This window comes from Triticum urartu, chromosome 7, assembly GCF_003073215.2.
Source record: "Triticum urartu cultivar G1812 chromosome 7, Tu2.1, whole genome shotgun sequence".
Taxonomy (NCBI): Eukaryota; Viridiplantae; Streptophyta; class Magnoliopsida; order Poales; family Poaceae; genus Triticum; species Triticum urartu.
The window spans coordinates 554,888,974-554,911,309 of record NC_053028.1 but is presented as its reverse complement, the minus strand read 5'-3'; the positions used below and the strand labels follow the sequence as shown (position 1 = coordinate 554,911,309).

General features: G+C 47.9%; 2 protein-coding genes across 2 annotated transcripts; one reads left to right on the top strand and one right to left on the bottom strand.

Moving 5' to 3' along the window:
- The first annotated feature begins 2,406 nt into the window (after nt 1-2,406).
- On the top strand, nt 2,407-10,214 carry LOC125519813. The gene is made up of 14 exons (XM_048684584.1): nt 2,407-2,885; nt 3,531-3,612; nt 3,735-3,838; nt 4,058-4,184; nt 4,265-4,359; nt 4,617-4,740; nt 5,198-5,278; nt 8,105-8,203; nt 8,302-8,472; nt 8,586-8,673; nt 8,755-8,825; nt 8,905-8,973; nt 9,224-9,367; nt 9,630-10,214. Exons 1-14 carry the CDS (start codon nt 2,845-2,847, stop codon nt 9,825-9,827), a joined length of 1,494 nt encoding a protein of 497 aa, XP_048540541.1. The 5' UTR covers nt 2,407-2,844; the 3' UTR covers nt 9,828-10,214.
- Nucleotides 10,215-18,942: 8,728 nt separating this feature from the next.
- On the bottom strand, nt 18,943-22,266 carry LOC125525083. The gene has a single exon (XM_048690110.1). The coding sequence runs from the start codon at nt 21,972-21,974 to the stop codon at nt 19,236-19,238; it is 2,739 nt and encodes a 912-aa protein (XP_048546067.1). The 5' UTR covers nt 21,975-22,266; the 3' UTR covers nt 18,943-19,235.
- Nucleotides 22,267-22,336: the final 70 nt, after the last annotated feature.

The following is a 22,336-nucleotide window of genomic DNA, read 5'->3' as shown; positions in this document are numbered from 1 at the left end:
AGCCAGCTAGCGATGCTTGAACGCTTCAATGGACAACCAGGACGAACCAGCGACTGGCAGCGCGACTGGCAGCGCGGCGGCGGAAAAGGGCCGAGGACGGAGAAGCCGAACGGATGAGCAACAGAATAGGCGCACGCACAGGCGTATTGGGGATTAATTAATTAGATCGATAGCTTTTTCTCAACAGACGCACGTACAGGGATCGATTAATCGATCGATCTGGAGTAGGCATTTACCTAGATGGGCCGATATGCCTGGCTTGTGTTCGTGTATCGGTGGGCTGGCCGGTGTTCAGATCAAAAAGTTACCGATGTCCAGCCCAAAAATCTGTACCATGCATAAGGTGAATACGAGTTTTACCCGGTGTCAGTGACACCGGAAGAGACAACGTGCCTCCGCCCCTGTTTCAGGCGATGCATAAGTGGAAGAAAGACAATAAACACGTTATAAAGCCCGAGTGTATTTCACATCATTTTGATGTATTAATGAACTTTTTTTTTGCGGGGTGATGTATTAATGAGCTATGCTGACGGAGCTCATATATACAAACACATCAACTACTTTGCACCCATTGGTCTACATACCGAGTGCGGATTTAAATAGCTAAGCATCCGCGACCGAGCAGAATATTAGTTAGGCGTCTCATTTAGGACAAACCCTTCTATATGCAATGTTCAGATGCAAAATATATATAAAAAACCAAAAAAAGAACACACGCCGATGAGATGCCCTTAAGAATGAATTCTTGTATATTCTCAAACACAAAAATTTAGAAAGCATGTAATCTTGGATTGTCCACTCAAAATAATAAACGCACACTTTTTATAGCAATAGACAGAGGGCCTTGATCTTCGTGATGTTTAAGCTCACATTAAGTTTCCTACAAACTCAATGACAGAAGAATGTGTTTCAAAGAAAATTGGCAGCTCCAAATTTTATAGCCGAAAAGACCACCGTAGGATAGTATAAATTCTGTAGAATATGTTGTGGTAATTTAAAGTCAAATATATGTTAATGTGCCTTGCAGCACTGCAAAAGTATGTTTAAGCTAACCCGGAGCACTATCATATGGCAGTCTTTTTCCATGGATGGATGCATAATCATGTTGGGCTAACTTTTTTTTTTTATAATTTATATATCTTCCTCACTTCAGTATTTATCCTACGTGAGATCATCTCCAACGTTGACTTCTAAAATGGACTCAGGGCATGTTTGGTTGGAGTCCACACCATTGCAAGCCTGGCCTGGCCAGTGCCTGGTTCCTGCCTGGCCTTTGTTTGGTTAGTTGCCTGCGCAAAAAATGATTGCTTGCCTGGCCGTCCCTGGTAGCCTGGTTAGCCTGGCCTGATTAAAAAATTCAAATAAAATAATATATCCAACCCAGGCAGTGTCATCAGCCTGGCCCAGGCGTTCGATTTTTCACGCCTGGCTCTGTGCCTGCCACTAAGCAAAGGACGGCAGTAGCATTAGATATCTTTTAAACACAAAAGGACAAATCAACAGGCAAGGAAGGAAACCAAAGGCGCATGCGCCAGGCTAGCCTGGCCAGGCAAAAACATGCGTCATCCCAGGCTTCATCCAGGCACATTGTCCAGGCTTTCATCCAGACAGGCCCTCAATCTTTGTCCGCAAATACTGATATGGGAGCTGACTATCCAACAATGTTCTCTAAATGTCCATCTATACATGTGCCTATCGCGATCGAAGAGAGAGAAAAAGAAAGAGAGGATGTCCGACGTGTTGGTTTTTGATTGGCCAGACGTATGTCCGCACTCCCCCCAAGCCCCCAAGTTTTTTATAGTTTGCCAGAATTTAGACATTTGAACTAGTTCATATAGTCCTGCAGAGGACATATATGTGCTATATGAGGGCCCGCGTTGAAAATTCCTTGACTCTTCTACGTAAAACTATTGCACATGCCCTAACACAAGTGAGAGGCGAAGAAGAAGGCCTAGTCATTATTCTGCTCAGGGTGGCTCCACAAAATTGCTCCCTCCTTGCTTCACGAATCACGACTACTCTCTACGTTTTAAAATAAGTGTCTCAACTTTATATTAACTCTAGTATAAAATTATACTAAGTTTGAAATACTTATTTTGAGACGGAGAAAATACTATATATCCATCTTTTTTTTGCAGAGCTATATATCCATCTCTTTACAACTCGGATTTACACCCTAACCGGAAAAGAGAAGCAGTGCCGGTACATGGGTCATGCAAAAGCAGACCCAATCAGCGCACAACTGCCACCGCCTTTCGGGCCGCACCGCTGCCACGCCCCATGCACGGCGCATGTGCCGCCCCACATGCGCCCCGGAAAACCTCGGGGGCTAAAGTACAAAAGCGCGAATAAACAGCAGCAAAGCAAACCCCCATTTTAAACCCAGTTCTATATTTTTTTCCTCGTCACATCCTCCTCTTTAACGTTCACATTTCCCACGCGGCCCATCCCTCCCAACTCCGTCCGTCCGTCCGATCCCCCGCCGCAGCGACCCGGCCCCACTCGCTCCCCGCCCCCGTCGCCGGCGCCCCGCGAAACCCCGCCTCGCCACGCCGCCTGCCGGGCCTCGCGGCTCGCGGCGGGCATTTCGAGCTCCGGCTCGCCGGATCCGGCGGGGCAGGCTCGGCGGCGCCGCGAGCTGCCGCCGCGGTCGGCGCAGATCCGTGCCTGCGCGCTGGGAATTTGAGGGGGCTGGCTCCCGGTTGGACTCGGCTCGAGTTGATTTCCGCGGGTTGGTGGAGGTAGGTTGGTGCGCGGGGAAGCTGGTGGGCGGCCGCGGTACATGAGAGCCAGAAGCCTGCGCCGCCGCCTCTGCGTCTGTGGTCGGGGAGCTCTCGCGGCGCCATGATCGAGCAGTTCGTTAACTTCGTCATCCGCCCGCCACGGTAACCAACCGCCTTGCTGGCTTTATTCTCACTGCTTTGCCAAGTTTCAGCTGCACTAGGTCGAACGTGCTACTTTTGACTTTTGTTGTCATAATATAATGATAGCTAGGTGCTTTAGATGGTCATACTTTGCCCTGTAAGTACGAGTGTACTGTGATTCCCCCATCAAGGCATTATCCAAGCTCGTGGAAAATTGCAGTAGTTTTTGGCATCTCATAGTAATGTTACCAATGCTCGAACTGTAAGCCCTAACTCGACACGGTGTAGGTTCTGTGTTCAAAGTACAAAAGGTTAAGCAAGCGTAGGAGCCAAACCTTGTTGGTGAAGCCTTGCTAGTATTGAGCATCGTCTACTAGTTTTCGAGGTGGACAAGTAGCACTTCTTAATCACTAGTTCTGCAGTGGCAAAGACGCAAAGTTAAACTGATCTTAGAGACTAAACTGTAACTGCAACAAACTTTTGCATTCTTTTAACACGTGTAGTTTCAACTCAGCCGCGCTTCTCTTAAATTTAATTTATGCCTTTTCTTAAGACGTATGAAAGTGGAAGTCAAAGCTCCCAGAACTTTGGTATTCATAAAGTGATATCCTCTGTGTGTGTGTGTGTGTACTGCTGTCAGCTGGTTAACTAGATGTATATTTACAGTGCAGAGTACAACCCAGATCAGTATTTATGGGAGCCAGAGTTTACTCTTGCAGGAAGAAAGTACAAACGAATAGATTTGGAGGCAAGTAAGGGGAGCAGTTATTGAGGCTTTTTGCTGTGTTCCATTTGCCAATGAAAAGACTTTATGCTGATTATCAAATTATTGTATATTGGACTTATTCTTGTACCTGTATGTTGTGGCAGCTTTCCAATGAAAGAAACCAGACCTTAAAATGCAGCCACTATGTTCCTGCCGTCATCCCAGAAAACACTGCCCTTCCATGTGTGATCTACTGCCATGGGAATAGGTATTCGTGGTTTCTCGCTCATGGGTTCTCTTTATCCTATACATGTTATATAGGTATCCACGACAAGTAATTTGGAACGGAGGGAGTACCATTTAACAATTAACACATAGTGATTTATCGGCATTAATCATGGCATCTGTTTCTTTTCACATTTGGTGCATACCTTAATTAATCACCAATAATGCTGGCCAATTGATTGTTTCTTTAAACCTAATGCAGTGGGTGCAGAGCAGATGCAAACGAAGCTGCTGTCATACTTTTGCCTTCAAACATTACACTTTTTGCACTTGATTTCGCTGGATCAGGGCTATCAGGGGGAGAGTATGTCAGCCTTGGTTGGCACGAGGTGCATATTCACTATTTATTTCAAACAACATTTTTATAATTTAGTAATTGCACTGTTCTGAAAAAGGATACAACTATCAGAAACAGGATCTCAAGTCCGTGGTGTCCTTTTTGCGGAAGAATAAGGAAGTCTCTTGCATAGGTCTTTGGGGGCGTTCGATGGGTGCTGTTACAAGGTATTTTGGATACAGTGTTTGCGCTTTCTACTATTTCGCAAATTTCAGTGTCCTATTTCTCTTAATGCTATATTGTCTTTTGTAAGTGTTCAGATAGTACAACATAATAAATTTATGTACCTTAAGAGTTTCTCTGTATTATTGAAATATCCTGATATTTGGCGGTGCTTTTGTCCTCAAAATATCTTAAAGATTTAGGTTTTAATGCGTGGAATTGTATTTTGATAGTTCATCACTTTGTCCAAACTTTGATGCAGCCTGCTGTATGGAGCAGAAGACCCCTCAATTGCTGGCATGGTTTTGGACAGTGCTTTCTCTAACTTGTATGAGCTAATGCTAGAGCTTGTTGATGTTTACAAAATCAGAGTTCCAAAGTTCACGGTATGCTTATCTCTGCATAATATTTTGCTTCACCGTTATGATTGAGCTGATTTTAAGAGAAGTGCACTTTCTGTAGTTGATAAAACGTAGACTTTGACGAAACATAGTTTACATGCTAATTGGTGATTTATTATGCAAAAGTGTCATTGTAGCTGTGCTCAAACTATCTGCTGTATGTATCACAAAAAGTGTTGTATGTGCGAAAAGAAATGTACCGTGTTTACGTCCAGGAAAAATACGAACCTTACAATGAAAATTTCCAATTCTAGAAGTCTTCCAGCACTTGTTGGTTTGGTTTGCATGGCCCTAGTGTATCCTATGCCATCTCTATTCTTAAATCTAAGTTGCTAGGGAAGCAAACTTCGAATAAGCTATAGATGAATTTGTGTACTAACTTACTTGCAGGCAATACATAACATGAACATTTTACTGCCGCTCATGTTCTATGTGTTTTCAGGTTAAGATGGCTGTACACTACATGCGCCGTGTCATTCAAAGAAGAGCTAAATTTGACATAATGGATCTTAATGTTGTTCAGGTTTGCCTTCTAAAACAGTATATTCTTCTTGCTAATAACTAATGAAAAGTGATAGCAAGTGTTTGTTCCTGTTGCAACAATATGATGTTCCATATCGGTAATTAGTAATGTACTAATGTGCACCAGATATGAACTATGCAACAGAGTACAGTTAGAAAGGAATAGCTTAGCCTATTTATGCTTATATGTCTCCAAAGGATTGTAATGCAAAAAGAACGTTTTGTTGTATACTTATTGCATGTGGAAGGTGGAATGTATTGGGTTCTTGGGGAAAAAACGGCTACACTTTGCCACCGTTGACCCAATTCTAGCAGTTACATGAGTCGCAGCTTGAATATTGGGCCGATGCTTCAAGTGGTTTCCACACATGAAATATCTCTCCAGGGAAAATTGCGGTTTTGTAAGCAAGCAATTGTGCATGTAAAACTGGATACTGTTTTATGCAACTGGGTAATTCTTATGTTATGAGCCTAGCAGTTAGACTCGTTTCCCAGCAGGTTTCTCTGGCAATGCCATGGTAACTTGGTCTCCCAAAGTCCATTGCAAGAAACACGTACCACGGATCTGCTGTGGGTACAATGCCTGTCTTGGACCCAAGATGACAACATTGAATTGGTTTCCACCTTTTTTGTATTGCTTGGTTTAAGAAACATGTAGATGTAGCTAAAATGCAGAGAAGTGCTAGCTTAAGTAATTCGATTGATCCTATGGACGGGAGCAACAAGAATGTGGAAATATTCTGGACCAATGTTTACTGAATGAATACAACAACAACAAAACAACTGATCAATCAAAGGGAACTAAGAAAATTTTCAAAGGAATATGGGTAAAGACCAACGAAAAGCTTGCATGTTCGAGTGTCATTTTCTGTAGCCAAAAGGTGTATGTTACTGGGTAGTTGACAATCAGCTCATGTACAGAGTTCATAAATTTACAAGAAGGAATGAAACCAATTCTTTATTCTTCACACTTCTGGTTGGGAGGTATCCGCCTAAGTGGACTATGAAGGACACAGAGGTCAAGGTGATGCGGTGCAGATGCAGCTCGTAGAAGAAACTTATCCACCAGGAACCAAGGGCTAAAAGGCAAAAAGGCAAAAAGGAGGAAAAATCACAAATGACCATTATTTGGTAGTCTGTCACATGATGATACTTTATTACGGGAGTAGATGGAATTTCTTGAAGCAGCACATGCAAGGGGAGAATGGGCGATTGCAAAGGACTAAGAACTCTTAATGGCTGACACCACTTCTTTGAATAATTTTCAGAGGGTAGTGCCGGTCATTAATAGTTCTTTGTTATTACCTCTTCTATCTTGCATGTGCTGCTCTAAACTTCTGTCACGTATGCATCGTATTTATTATTCAAGTTCGAAAGGCCTGCATTTCACAGCAAAGTTGAACCATCATGTGAGACTACCAAAGATGAGCCCTCTATGGTTTTTCCTTTCTTCTTTTTCTTTTGCAGCTTTGTTACTTGGTGGATGAGTTTCTTTCGCAATCTGCCTCTAGATGTATCATTCCTTTTTATCATGTTCTTGACCTTTTGTAGCTCCTAGTCTGGTAGGCTGGTTCCATAATCTATCCGCTAGTAGACAAGTGTGAAGCAACTACTTTATTTCCTTGCACGTTTCGTGAGCCCTGTCCATGTCTCAGTGAAGGTCGCAAACTGCCCACTGACATACACCTCTTAGATTTGCACTAAATACACTAAAACAGACAAATATATAACCTTTTGTTGGGCTTTTCTAAGTGTTCCTTACAATGTTTGGTTTGTCTTCTTCGATTGGGTAGACTGTTGTATTTTTCACATCTTTTACCAAAACACTTCTACTTTCTTGATGTTCTCATCGATAGGATCAGTTGTATTATTTAACCAAGCATTTAATTGCATCCATAGTACAGCTACACCGTTACATGCTTCTTCAACCAAAAAATAGCAGCAAGAAAAAATATGCATAAGTGCCAACCTGTCTGATGTTGTCCTCTTGGGTGCAAGCCAAGAGTCACCTGCTGGCTTTCCTTGTTATCCTTTTCATCTTCTTTCCTATCGCAACTCGTAAATTTTTGAATGTTTCCATTTTTTTTTTTGGAATGGACTCTTGTGTAACCAACACAATAAGAAATCTTGTGATAATTGATTGGCTTAGGATACATATGGCTGTTAGAAGTTCATCAGATACTATGAATATGGGCTTTCATTTAGCAAAGAATCCACTTAGAACGCTTATCATGGAAGGTTGTGACTCTGTATCACACATAATTATTGTGAATATATGGGAGACAAGTGAAATAGCTTCTCAGTGGCAGTACCTGCTGAACTAATCACGAATGTATTAGTTAGTTACATGCAGGACGCCATCACCTGCTTAAGACTGTCAAAATCAATTAGCTAGTTGCATTGGAAAACTGTCCCTAGATTCAGGCAGTGATTCTGAGCGTGGGAACCTCTTCAAGTTACAGCTACGACACAATTGCTAGTCTACTACTCCCTCCGTCCCATAATATAAGAACGTTTTTTAAACTACACTAGTGTCAAAAACGTTCTTATATTATGGGACAGAGGAAGTAGTTCCTACGATGGTGAAGTGAACACATTTTCACCCAATATATACCTGCCGACCTTAGTTGGAGATGGCATAGTTGTCTTAGCTGTGATCACTGACATTAAGCCACTAGTAGTACTCTTTCAGTTTTATTCGTAACATTTTTTTTACATAGAATTAGTTGACTCATTGTGATTTCTTGTTATACTGAATTAGATTTATTTGTTTTATTACCACCTTTTTTCTGGATGAATGACAAGCTTTACCCTTTTTCTTCACCAGTTTGCCCCCAAGACGTTTATTCCGGCATTATTTGGACATGCATCGAGTGACGTGTTTATTCAGTCCCATCACACTGATCGTATTCATCAGGCGTATGCGGTATCGTGCTTGCTTTACATTGGCTGATCAAAAGTAATAATTTGTGGTGATCGATCCTACTGCGCATATTTTATTCATATATTTGTATGTCTCTGCAGGGTGATAAAAATTTAATCAAATTTGATGGCGATCACAACTCTGCTAGGCCCCAGTTTTATTATGATTCCGTTTCAATATTCTTCTATAATGTTCTGAATCCACCTCAATTTCCGTCTGCATGCTCAAATAAGCTAGAGAAGTACTATAACCGTGGGGCTGGAACTAATGAGGTAATTTTTCTCTTCACTCCTATTAAATCCTACATCAGACCTTCTGCTTGCTGTTATGGGAACCCTGAAACCTTCCCAAGGAAATTACCTGTCAATTAACTTGACTTTTTCAGAGCTTACTGTATGAGATCATAAATGGTCTAAGGGCTGCTGGTACTGATGCAGGAAGTTCATCCGCAGCTGCAGCTAGTTTCACCAATGGTGCGGCCCAGCCCCCTTAGTAGCTGCTGGTACTCACGAGTTACCTCTTGCTGTTCACTCACTCTTATTTCATTGTTTCAGCGACAAAATCAGTAGTTGAATTGCTGACGGAGAGGGTAAATCAACTGTCCGTTAAAAATGACAGTGACTTGGTAAGTTGACCAGACCATCAGTGGTAGATTAGCCTCTTGCACCAGAAATCTGAGGTGATATATCCTCATTTGAATGCAGGATTTCCTTTTGGACGAAAATCATAACCTCACTGAAATGGAAGAGAACACTGCAGAGTCTCATACACAGGTAAAATTTGACGAGGCTTTGTTTTATTTCAAGCTGGTTGATTGTTTTGCCACTGTTAAATGCAGCACTGCACTCTATAAAAAATCTATCACTGCATATGACATGATGCAGCCCGCCCATCTCTGTGATACTAAATTTCTTGTGTCACTATACAAGGATGATGACAAATTTCATTGGTTTCCTACATTTAGACTACTTTCTGAGAAAGGATCTTGTAATCTTACTGACGAGAGGTTATATTCCATTTTAGGATAAGGCGAACAGGCAAAATGAGGAGTGCTGCTCATACACAAGTTCAAACCGAGAGAGCTGGGGAAGATGTTCTTCCTTGGGCGCAGCGAGTGATGTATCATCCTCCGGCGAGCGTCCCAGGGTTTCCGATCATAAGCATAAGGTACATGTATTTTTCAATTTACATGTCTTTCAGACACACATAATTGCTGTAAACTAAATATCAAGGAGGCACATCATAATATATATATGCCAACTTGACAAGGGTTTACTAGCATACAGATTTTCTTTACAAACCTTTAAGGGAAAGCTTATGATCGGCTCAATACTAAGCTGGCAAAATTTTATAGAGTATTGGCAAAATTTTATTCCCAAGAGCACAACTTCTCACAGTTCAGATCTCCTCATTTGTTCCCAAACTGCAGAGCATGACACTAAGAGCTCTGGCAACACCGTTGAGACGGATACGACGGAAACCACTCACCATACCAAAGGAGAGGAAGAACAGGTCTCTATGGAAGAGGCTTAACCAGGAGAGGCATGATATGGGGGAGAGCTTAACCCAGCGTTTCAGGCTGTGCCTCCAGGGCCAATCCCAGCACAAGAGAACAAAGTCGTCCTGACAACTGTGAATACTCAGCTTAACCCAGACAAAACTGCTAGGAACACGATGATTCATCGACGAAATGCGCCTCGATTCTGACCTCTCGGCACCAACCCTGCTGCATAGTTACCAGTTACCACTGAATCTGTGAAGCCGGCCACGTAACTGTCAGTATTTGCTCCGTCAGATTGTTCCGCGTTGCTCTTGTAGATCCCGAGTTTGTAGAATTGTAGTGTGACCCCTCCTGGTGTGGGGAAGGACCCGTGCATTAGTATCAATAGGCTTTCGAGTTCAAATATTGTATTTTTTACATAACACGCCATTTGTTTGTTGTTTGGGAACCTTATTTTGTACTATCTGGTTAAGGGGCAGATTGCCCATGAACAGTAACAAGTCTCTTGCTTGAGTGTCTGGTGCAAAGTCGCTTTCGGGCGAAGTAAGAGCAACTCCAATAGACGGTCCAAATGTAAAAATACCTAACTTTTCGACCGTCTGGGGCAAAAAACGCTGCTCTAACGGACGGTTTATATGCAAAAAAAATTTGGACCACGGCCTCCTCGTAATGTAAAAAAATTTGGACCGCGGCCTCCTTGTAATGTAAAATCCAACATCTCGCGATGCAAATATACATCACGAGATGCATCTGGTCCAAAACCAGCCACCGCCCGTGACCCGCCGGCCGGAATCCGCCGCCGCGACCGCCCAAAACCTCGTCGTCGCCCGCGTCACCACCCCACATCCCCGCCGTCGTCCCCCTCACCTCCCCGCCGCCGCCCGGACATCGCCGAATTGGGAGGCAGCCGGCGCGGGATTCGGCCCCTCCGGCGGTCTAGCTGCCGCGGTAGGCCTCCGCAGGGTCTCGGGCTGCCGCCGACCTGCTCCTGTCGGCCGTGAGCTTGTCCACGGACGTTGCACCGGCCGCACGACGACCGCCGCACCAATCCCTCCGCCCGACTGCCGAATTTGTCTTTGCCGCCCGCCGAGCTCCTCTTGGCCGGCCTCCAACCTCTTTTGTTATCACCGCCGCCGTCCGGAGCCGTCCACTGCCGTAAAGCAGCAGCAAATCCAACTGGCGGCCATCTTCCTCCACCGCGCGCACAAGGTGTTCGGCGGAATTCCTCAAGGTAAAAAAATGGCAAAACTTGATGATTTAACTCGGGATTGGATAGTATGTTTGACGGTGGTCGTGTGCATTGTAGATGAGCTCGGTTGACTCCTCTTTCGTGGATGATTCATCGTCGGACGAGGAATTTGATTTCCATGAAGAAGAGGAGATTGCTATGCTAGTGGCCATGCACAAGAGGAAGAAACCGAAGCACGATGGTTCCGTTTATGGTCGTGCGTTCATTCGGAGAGAACGGATTGACGCGCACAAACGGTTGGTGCGCAACTACTTTGCATCATCACCTGTCTTTCCGGAGAATTACTTTCGACGCCGTTTCAGAATGTCGAAGGACTTGTTCTTTCGCATTTGCAATGAAGTGAAGCAACATAACCCAGTCTTTGAGCAGAGAAGGAACTGTGCAGGGTTGCTTGGCCATAGCATTAAGCAGAAGGTCACTTCCGCTTTGCGCATTATGGCATATGGTGTTCCGGCAGATTACATTGATGACAACTTGGCGATGGCAGAGAGCACTTCTATCTTCTATGTCAAGCAATTTGCAATAACTATGGTAGAAGTGTTCGGTCCACAGTACTTGAGAGCACCCAATGCTCAGGACACTCAGAGGCTTTTGGAGATGAACAAAGCTCGAGGGTTTCCAGGTATGCTCGGGTCTGTAGATTGCATGCATTGGAAATGGAAGAATTGTCCAAAAGCATGGCATGGATAATTCAAGGGTCGTGGGAAGGATGCCACTATCATTCTTGAGGCAGTTGCTGATTATGAAACATGGATTTGGCATGCATATTTTGGTATGCCCGGTTCTTGCAACGACATCAACGTGCTCGACCGATCACCTCTCTTTGCCAACTTAGCAAATGGAGAAGCACCATCGGTGACCTTCGAAGCAAATGGCCGCACCTACAACTATGGGTACTATCTTGCAGATGGGATCTACCCGAGGTGGAGTACATTCGTCAAGCCGGTTGCAACACCTCAAGGTAAGAAAGAACTTGTCTTTCATAATGCACAAGCGGCGGCTAGAAAAGATGTCGAGAGGGCATTTCAGATTTTGCAATCCCAATTTGCTATTGTGCGAGGACCAGCTAGATTTTGGGATCAAAAGATCCTTTGGTACATCATGACCGCTTGCGTGATCATGCATAACATGATCATTGAGAACGAGCGTGGAAAAGATTTAGATTACAACTTCTATCACTTGATGGGCATTCCTGTTAACCCCATGCGAAAAGAACAACGCATCAGATGTTTCATGAAGGTGTACAACGAGATTAGAGAAAGCGACGTGCATGACCAACTTCAGAAAGATTTGATGGAAGAGCATTGGAAATGGCATGGCGAAAGATCCGCATAGATTTATTATTTGTTTGTTCAAAACTATGTTGTATTATGCAAACTATGTTGTATTTGTGTTGCATTTCATCTCCTGGATTTGAAGAACTATGTAATAATTTGATGTTGTGGACATGATTTTTTTATGTTGTTTTAAAACATGTTTTATGCAATATGTGCGGCTGTACAGTGGCTGAACAGCAGCCGCGCGGCTGCTGACCGGTTTTGGACCATGAATTTAGACCATCTGTTGGAGTTGGCCTTTTTTCGGAGCACCAAAACACATTTTTTGGCGGTTCAAATTTTACATCTATGGTTTTGGACCATCTATTGGAGATGTTCTAACAATGGTCATTTTGATCTGCTTGGGAGATGAATTTTTTTAATCTATTCCGTTCTTATTCGTGTAAGTGATGATACATTTCTATTGTTAGAACATGATGGGAGTGTTCTAGCTGTCATGGCAGATGACACCATTCTATTGTCAGAACATGTTTCTCTTAATTATATGGCTATAGGGTTATGTTAATTAAAAGTCCGAAAAAATCTAGCCAATCTAGCAAGCTCATGAGCAAGCAACCATACAAGCTCAAGAGAAATATTTGGTATTTGACGGACTGCCGAACGGACGCTAAGAGCATCTCCAACAGGCGCCGAACGCGGAGCGCGCAAAAAACAGCTTTAGCGCGCGCCCATCACCTGGTTTGGCGCGGCGCGCAGCGACCGTTCCAGCAGCCACGCTAAAATGCTCCAGCAGCAGCGCTAGGAGAACTACTGCGATTATGCCCCGGCTCTGCTGGGCCAAACACCTCAGTAGAGAAAGCTAAAACTGACTGTCATGATAAGGCGAGAGACTGGTCGCTGTTCGGCGAGGTTTTCGAGTCCCTAAAGACTTATGCCGCTTAGTGCGAGGGGCCGGCCCTGTCCGGCTTAAAGACGTGTATCGCGCTCCGAATTCGGCCTTCCGAATACCAGGGGCTTCGCCGAAATTTAAAATTATAGAATTCTATGGCTAAGTGAGAGTGATAAAGCATTATTAGTTCGGTTGCCTGGTTCGTTGTGCTGAGCACCTCCCTCGAAGGACCCAAACATGGGAATAAGAGTGCTCATGTTTATCCCGAACACCCCAGCACTAGTGACATGGGGGCAGAAGCCGAGGACTAGGCATCTCTCAGATTGGATAAACAGCCAAACAGAAGGTAATATTTAAAATTCACACAAGTGTTGCATAGCGCATATGAAACAAGTTTTCATCATACAGAATCACACGAGCAAGTTTACTCAAATATTACATCCTTTGAACATTCGTCCGCTACAAGACGGGTACCCTTCAGGACACTCTCATAATAAATTTCGGGGGTGCGATGCTCCTTGCCCTGCGGCGGCCCTTCCTTGATCAGCTTCACATCGTCTAGCTTGGCCCACTGCACCTTCACACGGGCGAAATCCCGACGTGCACCTTCGATGCAGACAGACCGCTTGAGGACCTCCAGCCGTGGGCAGGCATCCACAAGCCGCCTCACCAGGCCGAAGTAGCTGTTCGGAAGGGCGTCGCCAGGCCACAGCCGGACTATAAGGCCCTTCATGGCCTGTTCGGCCGCCTTGTGCAGCTCGACCAGCTGCTTTAGCTGGTCGCTCAAAGGCATCGGGTGTTCGGTCTCAGTATACTGAGACCAGAATAACTTCTCCGTTGAGCTTTCCTTCTCGGCCTGATAAAATTGTGCGGCATCCAACACGCTGCGGGGCAAATCTGCGAATGCTCCTGGAGAGCTCCGAATTCGGGTAAGTAATCGGTAATTTACTTTCACATGCTTGCTTTGCATATAGAATGCCTTACCTGCCGTTATTTTCTTCATCGCGTCAATCTCCTGGAGGGCCTTTTGGGCCTCGGCCTTGGCACTCTTTGCGCTCTCGAGGGCCGTGGCAAGCTCAGACTCTCGCGTCTTCGAGTCAAGCTCCAACGCCTCGTACTTCGTCACGAGAGTCTGGAGCTCTTGCTGCACCTCGCCCACACGAGCCTCTTGCTTTTCCCGCTCGGTGCGCTCCTTGTCCGCTTTATCTTCGGCCTTGGTTAGCGCTTGCTTCAGGGTTGCCACCTCAGTCGTGGCCCCTGGCAGATATACGATGATCCTGTCATTTTGCAATCGCGTCTTCTTTTATAAATACATATCTATAGACAGGGTATTACTTACCCTTATTCTCCTCGAGCTGCCTCTTGGCAAGGCCGAGCTCTTTCTTGGATCCCTCGAGGTCCTGCTTCAGTGAGGCGACCTCCGCAGTCAGTGCGGCTGAGGCCAGCAGGGAAGCCTGCATACGCATATTGACATACTTAAATTAGACTCCTGCGATATTGTTCGATCCTCTGTTCGGCTTTTCTTGTGAACACCGAACAGAGCATCAGGGGCTACTGTCTATGCGGTAATATTTTTCCTATATTTTAACACTTACCTCAAAGCCTGTTAGAAGGCTGGCACAGGCTTCAGTCAATCCGCTCTTGGCGGACTGAACCTTCTGGTTCACCGCACTCATAATAGTACGGTGCTCCTCGTCGATGGAAGCGCTGCGAAGCGCTTCCAGCAGATTGTCCGGCACCTCTGGATGGACAGAGGTCACCGGTACAGGCGTCTCGCCCCTCTTAGAAGGAGGCCGCCTGCCCAAGCCCGGAACCACTGGAGGTTCCGGCGCGGTGTTCGGTTGAGGGCCGAACTCGGAGCTCTCAGGGGCCTTGTCCCCTCGGCTCCCGGAGTCCGGGAGGCCGCCTTGAGGCGCCTCCGGGACTGTCTCCCCTCGACCCGGTGCCCCGTGAGACAGCACCTCGGCGTCGTCGGCAGGATGAGGGGAGGTGGCGGTCGGGACTGGATCGCTATCCATGTCCGACGAGCCCAGGGAGCCGTCCGATGATACATCGATACTGGCTCGTGGCGGCCTGCATAATCATGTTCGGCATTAGGGAAAGCAGTGACAAAGGAATGCTATGAGTTACTCAGGTATCTGAATACTTACGATCTCCCCAGGGGCTTGGCCCTGGGCAACTACTCGTCTTCGCCTTCGTCGGTGGCGGTGGAACTGTCTGGAAGGTGAGTCCTTCCCTTCTTGGACCCTTCGCCCCCCCAGTTGGGGCGGCCTTCCTTTTCTTATCTTCCCCAACTGGAGGGGGAGCATCTTCTTCTTCTTCCTCGTCTTCGGGGGAGGAGTGCGCCGCAGAGTCATCGGACGGTGAGTCCAACGTCGCCTGGCGTCGGGAACTCTTTCGGGTTTCCTTGGCCTTCTTGGTCTTCTCCGGCACCTTGTAAGGAGTCGGAGTCAGCATCTTCGTCAGGAGAGCGCCCGCAGTGTCTTCGGGCAAAGGGGCTGGACAGTTGATCTGCCCCGACGTCTCCACCCAGTCCTGTCAAAGGCATGGAGATTAGACCCCGCACATGATTAAGCTAGGGGAAATAAATGTCCTACGGGACGTATTGAACTCACCGAACGCGCTAGGCTCTTTGCGCTTAGTCCACGGTCCTCGGCGAGAGAAGGAGGGACCTCGGCGCCCTTGAACAGCACCTTCTAGATGTCCTTGTGCGTCGCATCGAAGAGCTCGCTCAGAGTCTGGTGCTGGGCCGGGTCGAACTCCCACAAGTTAAAATCCCGTTGTTGACACGGGAGGATCCGGTGGATGAGCATAACCTGGACTATATTGACAATCTTGAGCTTCTTGCTTGCCATACTCCGGATACATTTCTGGAGTCCATCCAGCTCCACCGATGAACCCCACGACAAGCCCTTCTCTTTCCAGGAAGTGAGCCGTATAGGGAATCCGGATCGAAACTCGGGGGCCGCCGCCCATTTGGCGTCGCGCGGCTTGGTGATGTAGAACCACGCCGATTGCCATCCCTTTATTGTCTCCACAAAGGAGCCTTCAAGCCATATAACGTTGGGTATCTTGCCCACCATGACTCCGCCGCATTCTGCTTGTTGGCCTCCTACCACCTTCGGCTTGATATTGAAGGTCTTTAACCACAGGCCGAAGTGGGGCCGGATGCGGAGGAAAGCCTCACACACGACGATGAACGCCGAAATGTTGAGGACGAAGTTCGGGGCTAGATCATGAAAGTCCAGCCCGTAGTAGAACATGAGACCACGGACGAATGGATGGAGAGGAAACCCCAGTCCGTGGAGGAAGTGGTGAAGGAAAACTACCCTCTCGTGAGGTTCTGGGGTAGGGACGATCTGCCCCACAGCGGGCAGCCGATGCGTGATATTCACGGCTAAGTATCCGGCTCCGTGCAGCTTCTTGATATGTCCCTCCGTAACGAAGGAAGCCATCCATTTGCCTCCCGCTCCGGACATGTTTGGAGAATTGAGGGAAGGGATGTGGACTTGGGTGTTGGAGCTCGAGTGTGCGAAAACGGATGAGCAAATGAGGAAGAAGGCGTGGATGAAAAGGTGAATCCTTATCCCTTTATATGGGCAGACGAAACTAAGCGTCCCCACTAGCCTGGTAAAACTCGCTTATCCCCCAAGCGCCGTAATCGATGGCGCGGTTGGGTTACCCACGCCCGTATTGATGAGAATCCCGTGATAAGGGGACACGATTTCTGCTTCCACAAGACGTGTCAAAAAATTGCCTCGCGTTATGTGCGGGGCTAGTTAAAGGAAACGGTTTGAATAATCATCGGGCTCTGACATAATGTCGTGTTGCCAAAACAAGTCAGCAAATTGGATTTGTGGAAATATTATTCTCTCTACGGTGGTATGTGGAACTTATTTTGCAGGGTCGGACGCTATCCTTATGTTCAAATTCTTCCATGGTATATTCGGAGGAGGAACCCGCCTTGCAATGCCGAAGACAATACTACGCGCCGGACTCATCGTCATTGAAAGCCTGGTTCAGGGGCTACTGTGGGAGTCCTGGATTAGGGGGTCTCCGGACAACCGGACTATATTCTTTGGCCGGACTGTTAGACTATGAAGATACAAGATTGAATACTTCGTCTCGTGTCCGGATGGGACTCTACTTGGCGTGGAAGGCAAGCTAGGCAATACGGATATGGATATCTCCTCCTTTTGTAACCGACCTTGTGTAACCCTAACCCTCCCCGGTGTCTATATAAACCGAAGGGTTTTAGTCTGTAGGACACAACAACTACAACATACAATCATACCATAGGCTAGCTTATAGGGTTTAGCCTCTCCGATCTCGTGGTAGATCTCCTCTTGTACTACCCATATCATCAATATTAATCAAGCAGGACGTAGGGTTTTACCTCCATCAAGAGGGTCCGAACCTGGGTAAAACATTGTGTTCTCTGCCTCCTGTTACCATCCGCCTTAGACGCACAGTTCGGGACCCCCTACCCGAGATCCGCCGGTTTTGACACCGACAGCAGGCTTGCAATTGAAAAAATAAATCTAGTTGCATATTGATTTAATACATTCATGGTATTACGCATGGCGTGCAGAATTATGGTCAGGTTCCATTACGTCCATTAAGTCCAGTTGCAAGCCACAAAGGACAGACAAAGAAAATAGAATCATACAAACCAAAATGACCAAAAAATTGCCCCATGCGAGGCAAAATGAGCACCTTCAGTCTTGTTGATGACATGTAGTTGTATGACAGAAGTGATATTTACATTTCCGTGTTTGATGATGGACAAGCAACTGACATCAGCAAAAAAATCATGATTTTAAAAGAATTCATAAATTTAAAATAAAGAAATTAAAAAAAACTAAAATAAAAAACAATAAAATAGAAATAAATAGGAAAAAAAACCTGACAAATAAAGAAATAGAAAGAGTGAGAAGAGACATCACAAAATGGATGTGAAAAACATTTAAACAAAGAGTTAGCCCCGACTCTTGCAATTGAACGTACAACCCATATGAAAAAAAAGCCCAGACAAAAAGGAACACGAAACACAACACAGTCCACCGCAAGACAATCAACGTACGAGAAAACCAGTACGAGTGCTACGATCAAAATTGCACAAATATTATAACACCTTTAATCGTGTGGCGTAGGACTTAGTTGTGACATAGCTATGTCGCATCAAGATGTGAATTAGCAAAAAGGCACGAAGGGGTATTATACTAATTTGTTTTGTGCATATATCACAAAAACCAATTGAAAGTATTGTGTTCAAGTGAAAAGGGCAAATTCTCCAAATTTCAGTGTAAGTAGTGGCCAAAAAAAAAACATTGACAAAGAGTGGCCGGTCCAAAGTAAGTTGGGGCAAACAATATCAAATTTCCCCTCAAAGTAAGATGGCACATACTCTCTCCATCCTAAAATGTAAGATCACACTATTATATCATTTTTCATATTATCATAGAGTTAAACATGATCTTACATTTTTGGGGCGGAGTGGTACATAGTTACCCAATCCACCACAAACCAAACACATATACTCCCTCCGTTTCTTTTTGCTCCGCATATAAGATTTGGTCAAAGTCAAATTGCACAAAGTTTGACCAAATTTAAATAATAAAATATGAACATCTACAATACTAAAACTATATAGTATGAACATACGTTTCATGGTGCATCTGATAATATTGATTTCATATTGTGAATGTTTATATTTTTTAATATAAAGTTAGTCAAACTCTACAAAGCTTTACTTTGATCAAACCTTATATGCAGACTAAAAAGAAAGGGAGGGAGTACTACTTAAGTTACATGCGGGAGACCATCTCACAAAATTGCCACAACGGACAGGAGCTACGGAAATTTACTTACAGACAAACGTGCCCGCTGCTTGTTAATCTCTTCCCCTGAATTGCAGGGGGTGGGCCCCTATAATCCCTAATTAAGTGTTGCCACTTCATCCCGTAAGCTTCAGTCTGTAATTCCTATCCGTAAGTGTAGCATTGTTCGACCATCTCATACCCACTTGATCTCCTCCTCTGCCAAGGAAAGAGCTTTGCTACATCTACAGGCGATTTGTCACGGAAGGGGAGTTACGGACTGACATGACCCAGTTAGAATCAAGGGGTGGGGCCAGCTAAAATCAAGGAGGAGTAAATTCGTGGTGGATAGGAGGACACATCTCCCCGTGAAATCAGCATGTAGCACTCTTTCCGTAAGTGTAGGATTTTCGGCCAAGGAAGCGACAAGGCGCCGGCTCCAAGCCGTTGCTGGAAGAACAAGAGCGCCGCCAGCAACGCTGCTCCGCACAATACAACCACATCCCACGCGACACCAAAGAGGTCGCCGCGAGGACTCGCGTAGATGTCAGAGGGGCTCATGCTCGGCACGTAGACCTGCCTCCTGACCACATCATACACGTGAGGCGCCACCCGGATCATGGTGCCGCCCATGTAAAACCACGGCGAAATCGCTCGGACTCTGGAGCCCGACAAGGACGCGTTCAGGATGACCTGAGGGAGCAGGAAGCCGTCCAGCATCAGCCCCGCGTACGACACGATGCCGTCCCGGAGCGTGGCCGCCTCTCCACCGACGCTACCGGCCGGCGAGCCGCCGCGGACACTGATCGCGTGGACGGTCGCGGTGATGACTCCTCCGAGCAGGTACAGCGGCAGGCATACCTTGAACACGGCCCTCTCCGAGACGGACGTCGTCGCGGGTTCGCTCCGACCGGCGGCCGGTCTCAGCCGGCCGACCAGCGCCAGCTGAAGAAGGCGGAGATGCAGCACGAAGACGACCAGCGCAGGCACACTCATCATCACCTGGTTCAGCTCGAGCCACCCGCTCGTCGAGCCAAGAGAGTACTGGCTCCTCCTGCTCATGAAGATGACCTCGAAGCTGAGCGCCAGAGGGGCGAGGTGCCCCAGGGCGAGGACGGCGAGCATGGTGATCGACGTCGCCGCGGCCGCCCCGGGGCTCTTCCTGGCGTGGAGGATCTGCAGGGCGGCGAAGACGCACGACAGCGTCGTGGAGGCTACGAGCGCGACGCTCTCCAGGTCCATCCTCGACACCGCCTCGGACACTTGCTCCGTGTACATCCCGTACAAGGTGATGTTCATCGTCTCGAAGAAGAGACGGTCGGACCTGTCCCTGAGGCTGCTGATCGCTCCGCCGCCCCCGAGCCCCTCGAGGGAGGCAAGCTGCACGGTGATCAGTATCCGGCAGTCCGTCGAGCCGTTGCGCCGTTGACAGCCGGCCATGCTCAGGATGCCCCTCCTGGGATCATACACACCCTCTGCCGAGGTCGAGATTCGCCGTTCTTCCTCTGGCCTATGGGAGTAGGACACATTCTTGGTTGGGCGCAGCCACTCGTTGTCCGGTGGAGCATACCAGTGTATATCGTAGCTGATTCTCAGCAGATCGTGCTCCGTGTCACCCGCCGCAGATCCGGGGAGGGAATCGTCGGCGGACCACCCATCCTCGTTTACCATCACCGAACCAATGGCGACCGGGTGAGCCTCGCCCCGCCTCGGGCTGTTTGCCACGAAGAAATGGAGCTTGAAGTCATGGTAAGCAGAGTTGCCCGGGACCGGGAACGATCCTCTGATCTTCTCCTTGTTGATCTTCAGGTCATGCTCCTTGGCCACGTCGAGCATCGTGTCGTTGTAGGTGTACCTCACGTCCGAGAGGTTTCTTCTGTGGTCGTGGATGCTGAAGGCCGACATCACGCCGCCGGTCCTCCCATGAGCCGGGTTCCAGAGCGCGCCGGCCACGACGCTCCGCTCGAAGATCGTCCACTCGGACGGGAGCCAGAAGCTCAGCTCGATCCCGCACTCCCGCACCGCCAGAGTTGACGGCATCGGCACGGAGCGCACCACCCGGCATGCTCTGAGGCAGAGCATGTCCCGGGCCGAGTCCCAGTGCCCGTCGGCCACGACCGCCTCCTCGTCCACCAGGAATTCAGACCGACGCCCCGCGTCCCCGGTGTCGTCGGAGAACACCACGTACGCGCGCACGGCGCCGTCCGGCGTGCACTGCATCCGGTTGACGTGCATCCGCGGAAGCTTGGCCGGGGAGCCGCCGTGGTGATCCTGCAGCCTGTACGTGGTCACGAGCCGCTCTTTCAGGTCGTCGCACACGAAGCTGCCGCCGTCGAGCTCCCGGGGCGAGCCCCTGGCCGGCTGCACCGGTGGGCTGCAGGTGGCGCGCTCGCCGTACTCGTAGTCGTCGCCTTCGGCGTACGCGAGCAGCTGGATGGCCCCGAAGCCGGCGGAGCCATCTAGACTGCCGTTCACGAAGGGATCGGCGAGGCTGGAAGGACCGGGGACGCGGAGGCGGAGGGCGACGTCCGCGTACCGCTTCACAGATCCGTCGGCGGCGGGCTCGGTGCCCGTCCCGACCATGCAGAGCTGGAGAGAGGCGGAGGAGTAGTAACCGTCGAGGACGAAAGAGATGTACGCGGGGACGGTGTAGTTACCGCGGTTTCCATGGCGCCGGTGGTACTCTCCGAAGCGGGGCCCGGCGAGGGTGAGGGTGGCGGTGAGGTGGACGAGAGCCGGGTCGGTGGTGCGGACGGCGCGGTCGGGGAAGAGGGAAAACGAGCGGTAGCTGCCGTGGAGGTGATCGTCGGGGGAGAAGAGGCTGCCCTCGCCTCCGGAGAAGTAGCCGTCGTATATCTGGAAGGAGCGGGCTAGCGAAAGGGCGTCGGTGTGGCGGTCGGGAGCGGGTGCGGGAGCGGGGCAGACGGAGGAGTGGGAGCGGGTGGAAACAGCGGCGGAGAAGGTGGCGGTGGACGCAAGGAGAAGCAAGATGAGGTGGCGAGTGGGCTGGCAAGGGTTCTTCAGTGGTGGCGGCGCCATTTTTGGTAGACGCCTAGACGGAGCTGGACGGCTGGTTAGCCGGGGAGGAAGGAGGTCATATTCACTCCAGTGTTACTAGTGGTTGCTGCTGCTGCGAGATGGGGCGTGGAATGGCTTGACTTTCCGATCTGAATCCTTTGATGGATGTCCGATGATCCGATCTCATCTGATCGTGTCCTGAATCCTGATGAGTTCCCATGCTGGCGGTCAACCCTCTCCGTCTTCGTTGACCGAACATGTGGACTATTTTATTTTATTTTGATTGAAAAGGAAGGACAAACCACTATTAGTGTGGAGTGATGGAGCCAACGAACAACGCGTCCCAACTCCCACGTCAGACATAGTACATTTGTGGACGAGAT

Excerpts from the sequence above, each read along its gene's own strand:
- LOC125519813 (XM_048684584.1), top strand. The coding sequence starts at position 2,845 with ATGATCGAGCAGTTCGTTAACTTCGTCATCCGCCCGCCACG. Across the intron at positions 4,360-4,616 it reads TCGATGGGTGCTGTTACAAG|CCTGCTGTATGGAGCAGAAG; the intron begins GTATTTTGGATA and ends ACTTTGATGCAG. Across the intron at positions 8,826-8,904 it reads TTAAAAATGACAGTGACTTG|GATTTCCTTTTGGACGAAAA; the intron begins GTAAGTTGACCA and ends ATTTGAATGCAG.
- LOC125525083 (XM_048690110.1), bottom strand. The coding sequence starts at position 21,974 with ATGGCGCCGCCACCACTGAAGAACCCTTGCCAGCCCACTCGCCACCTC.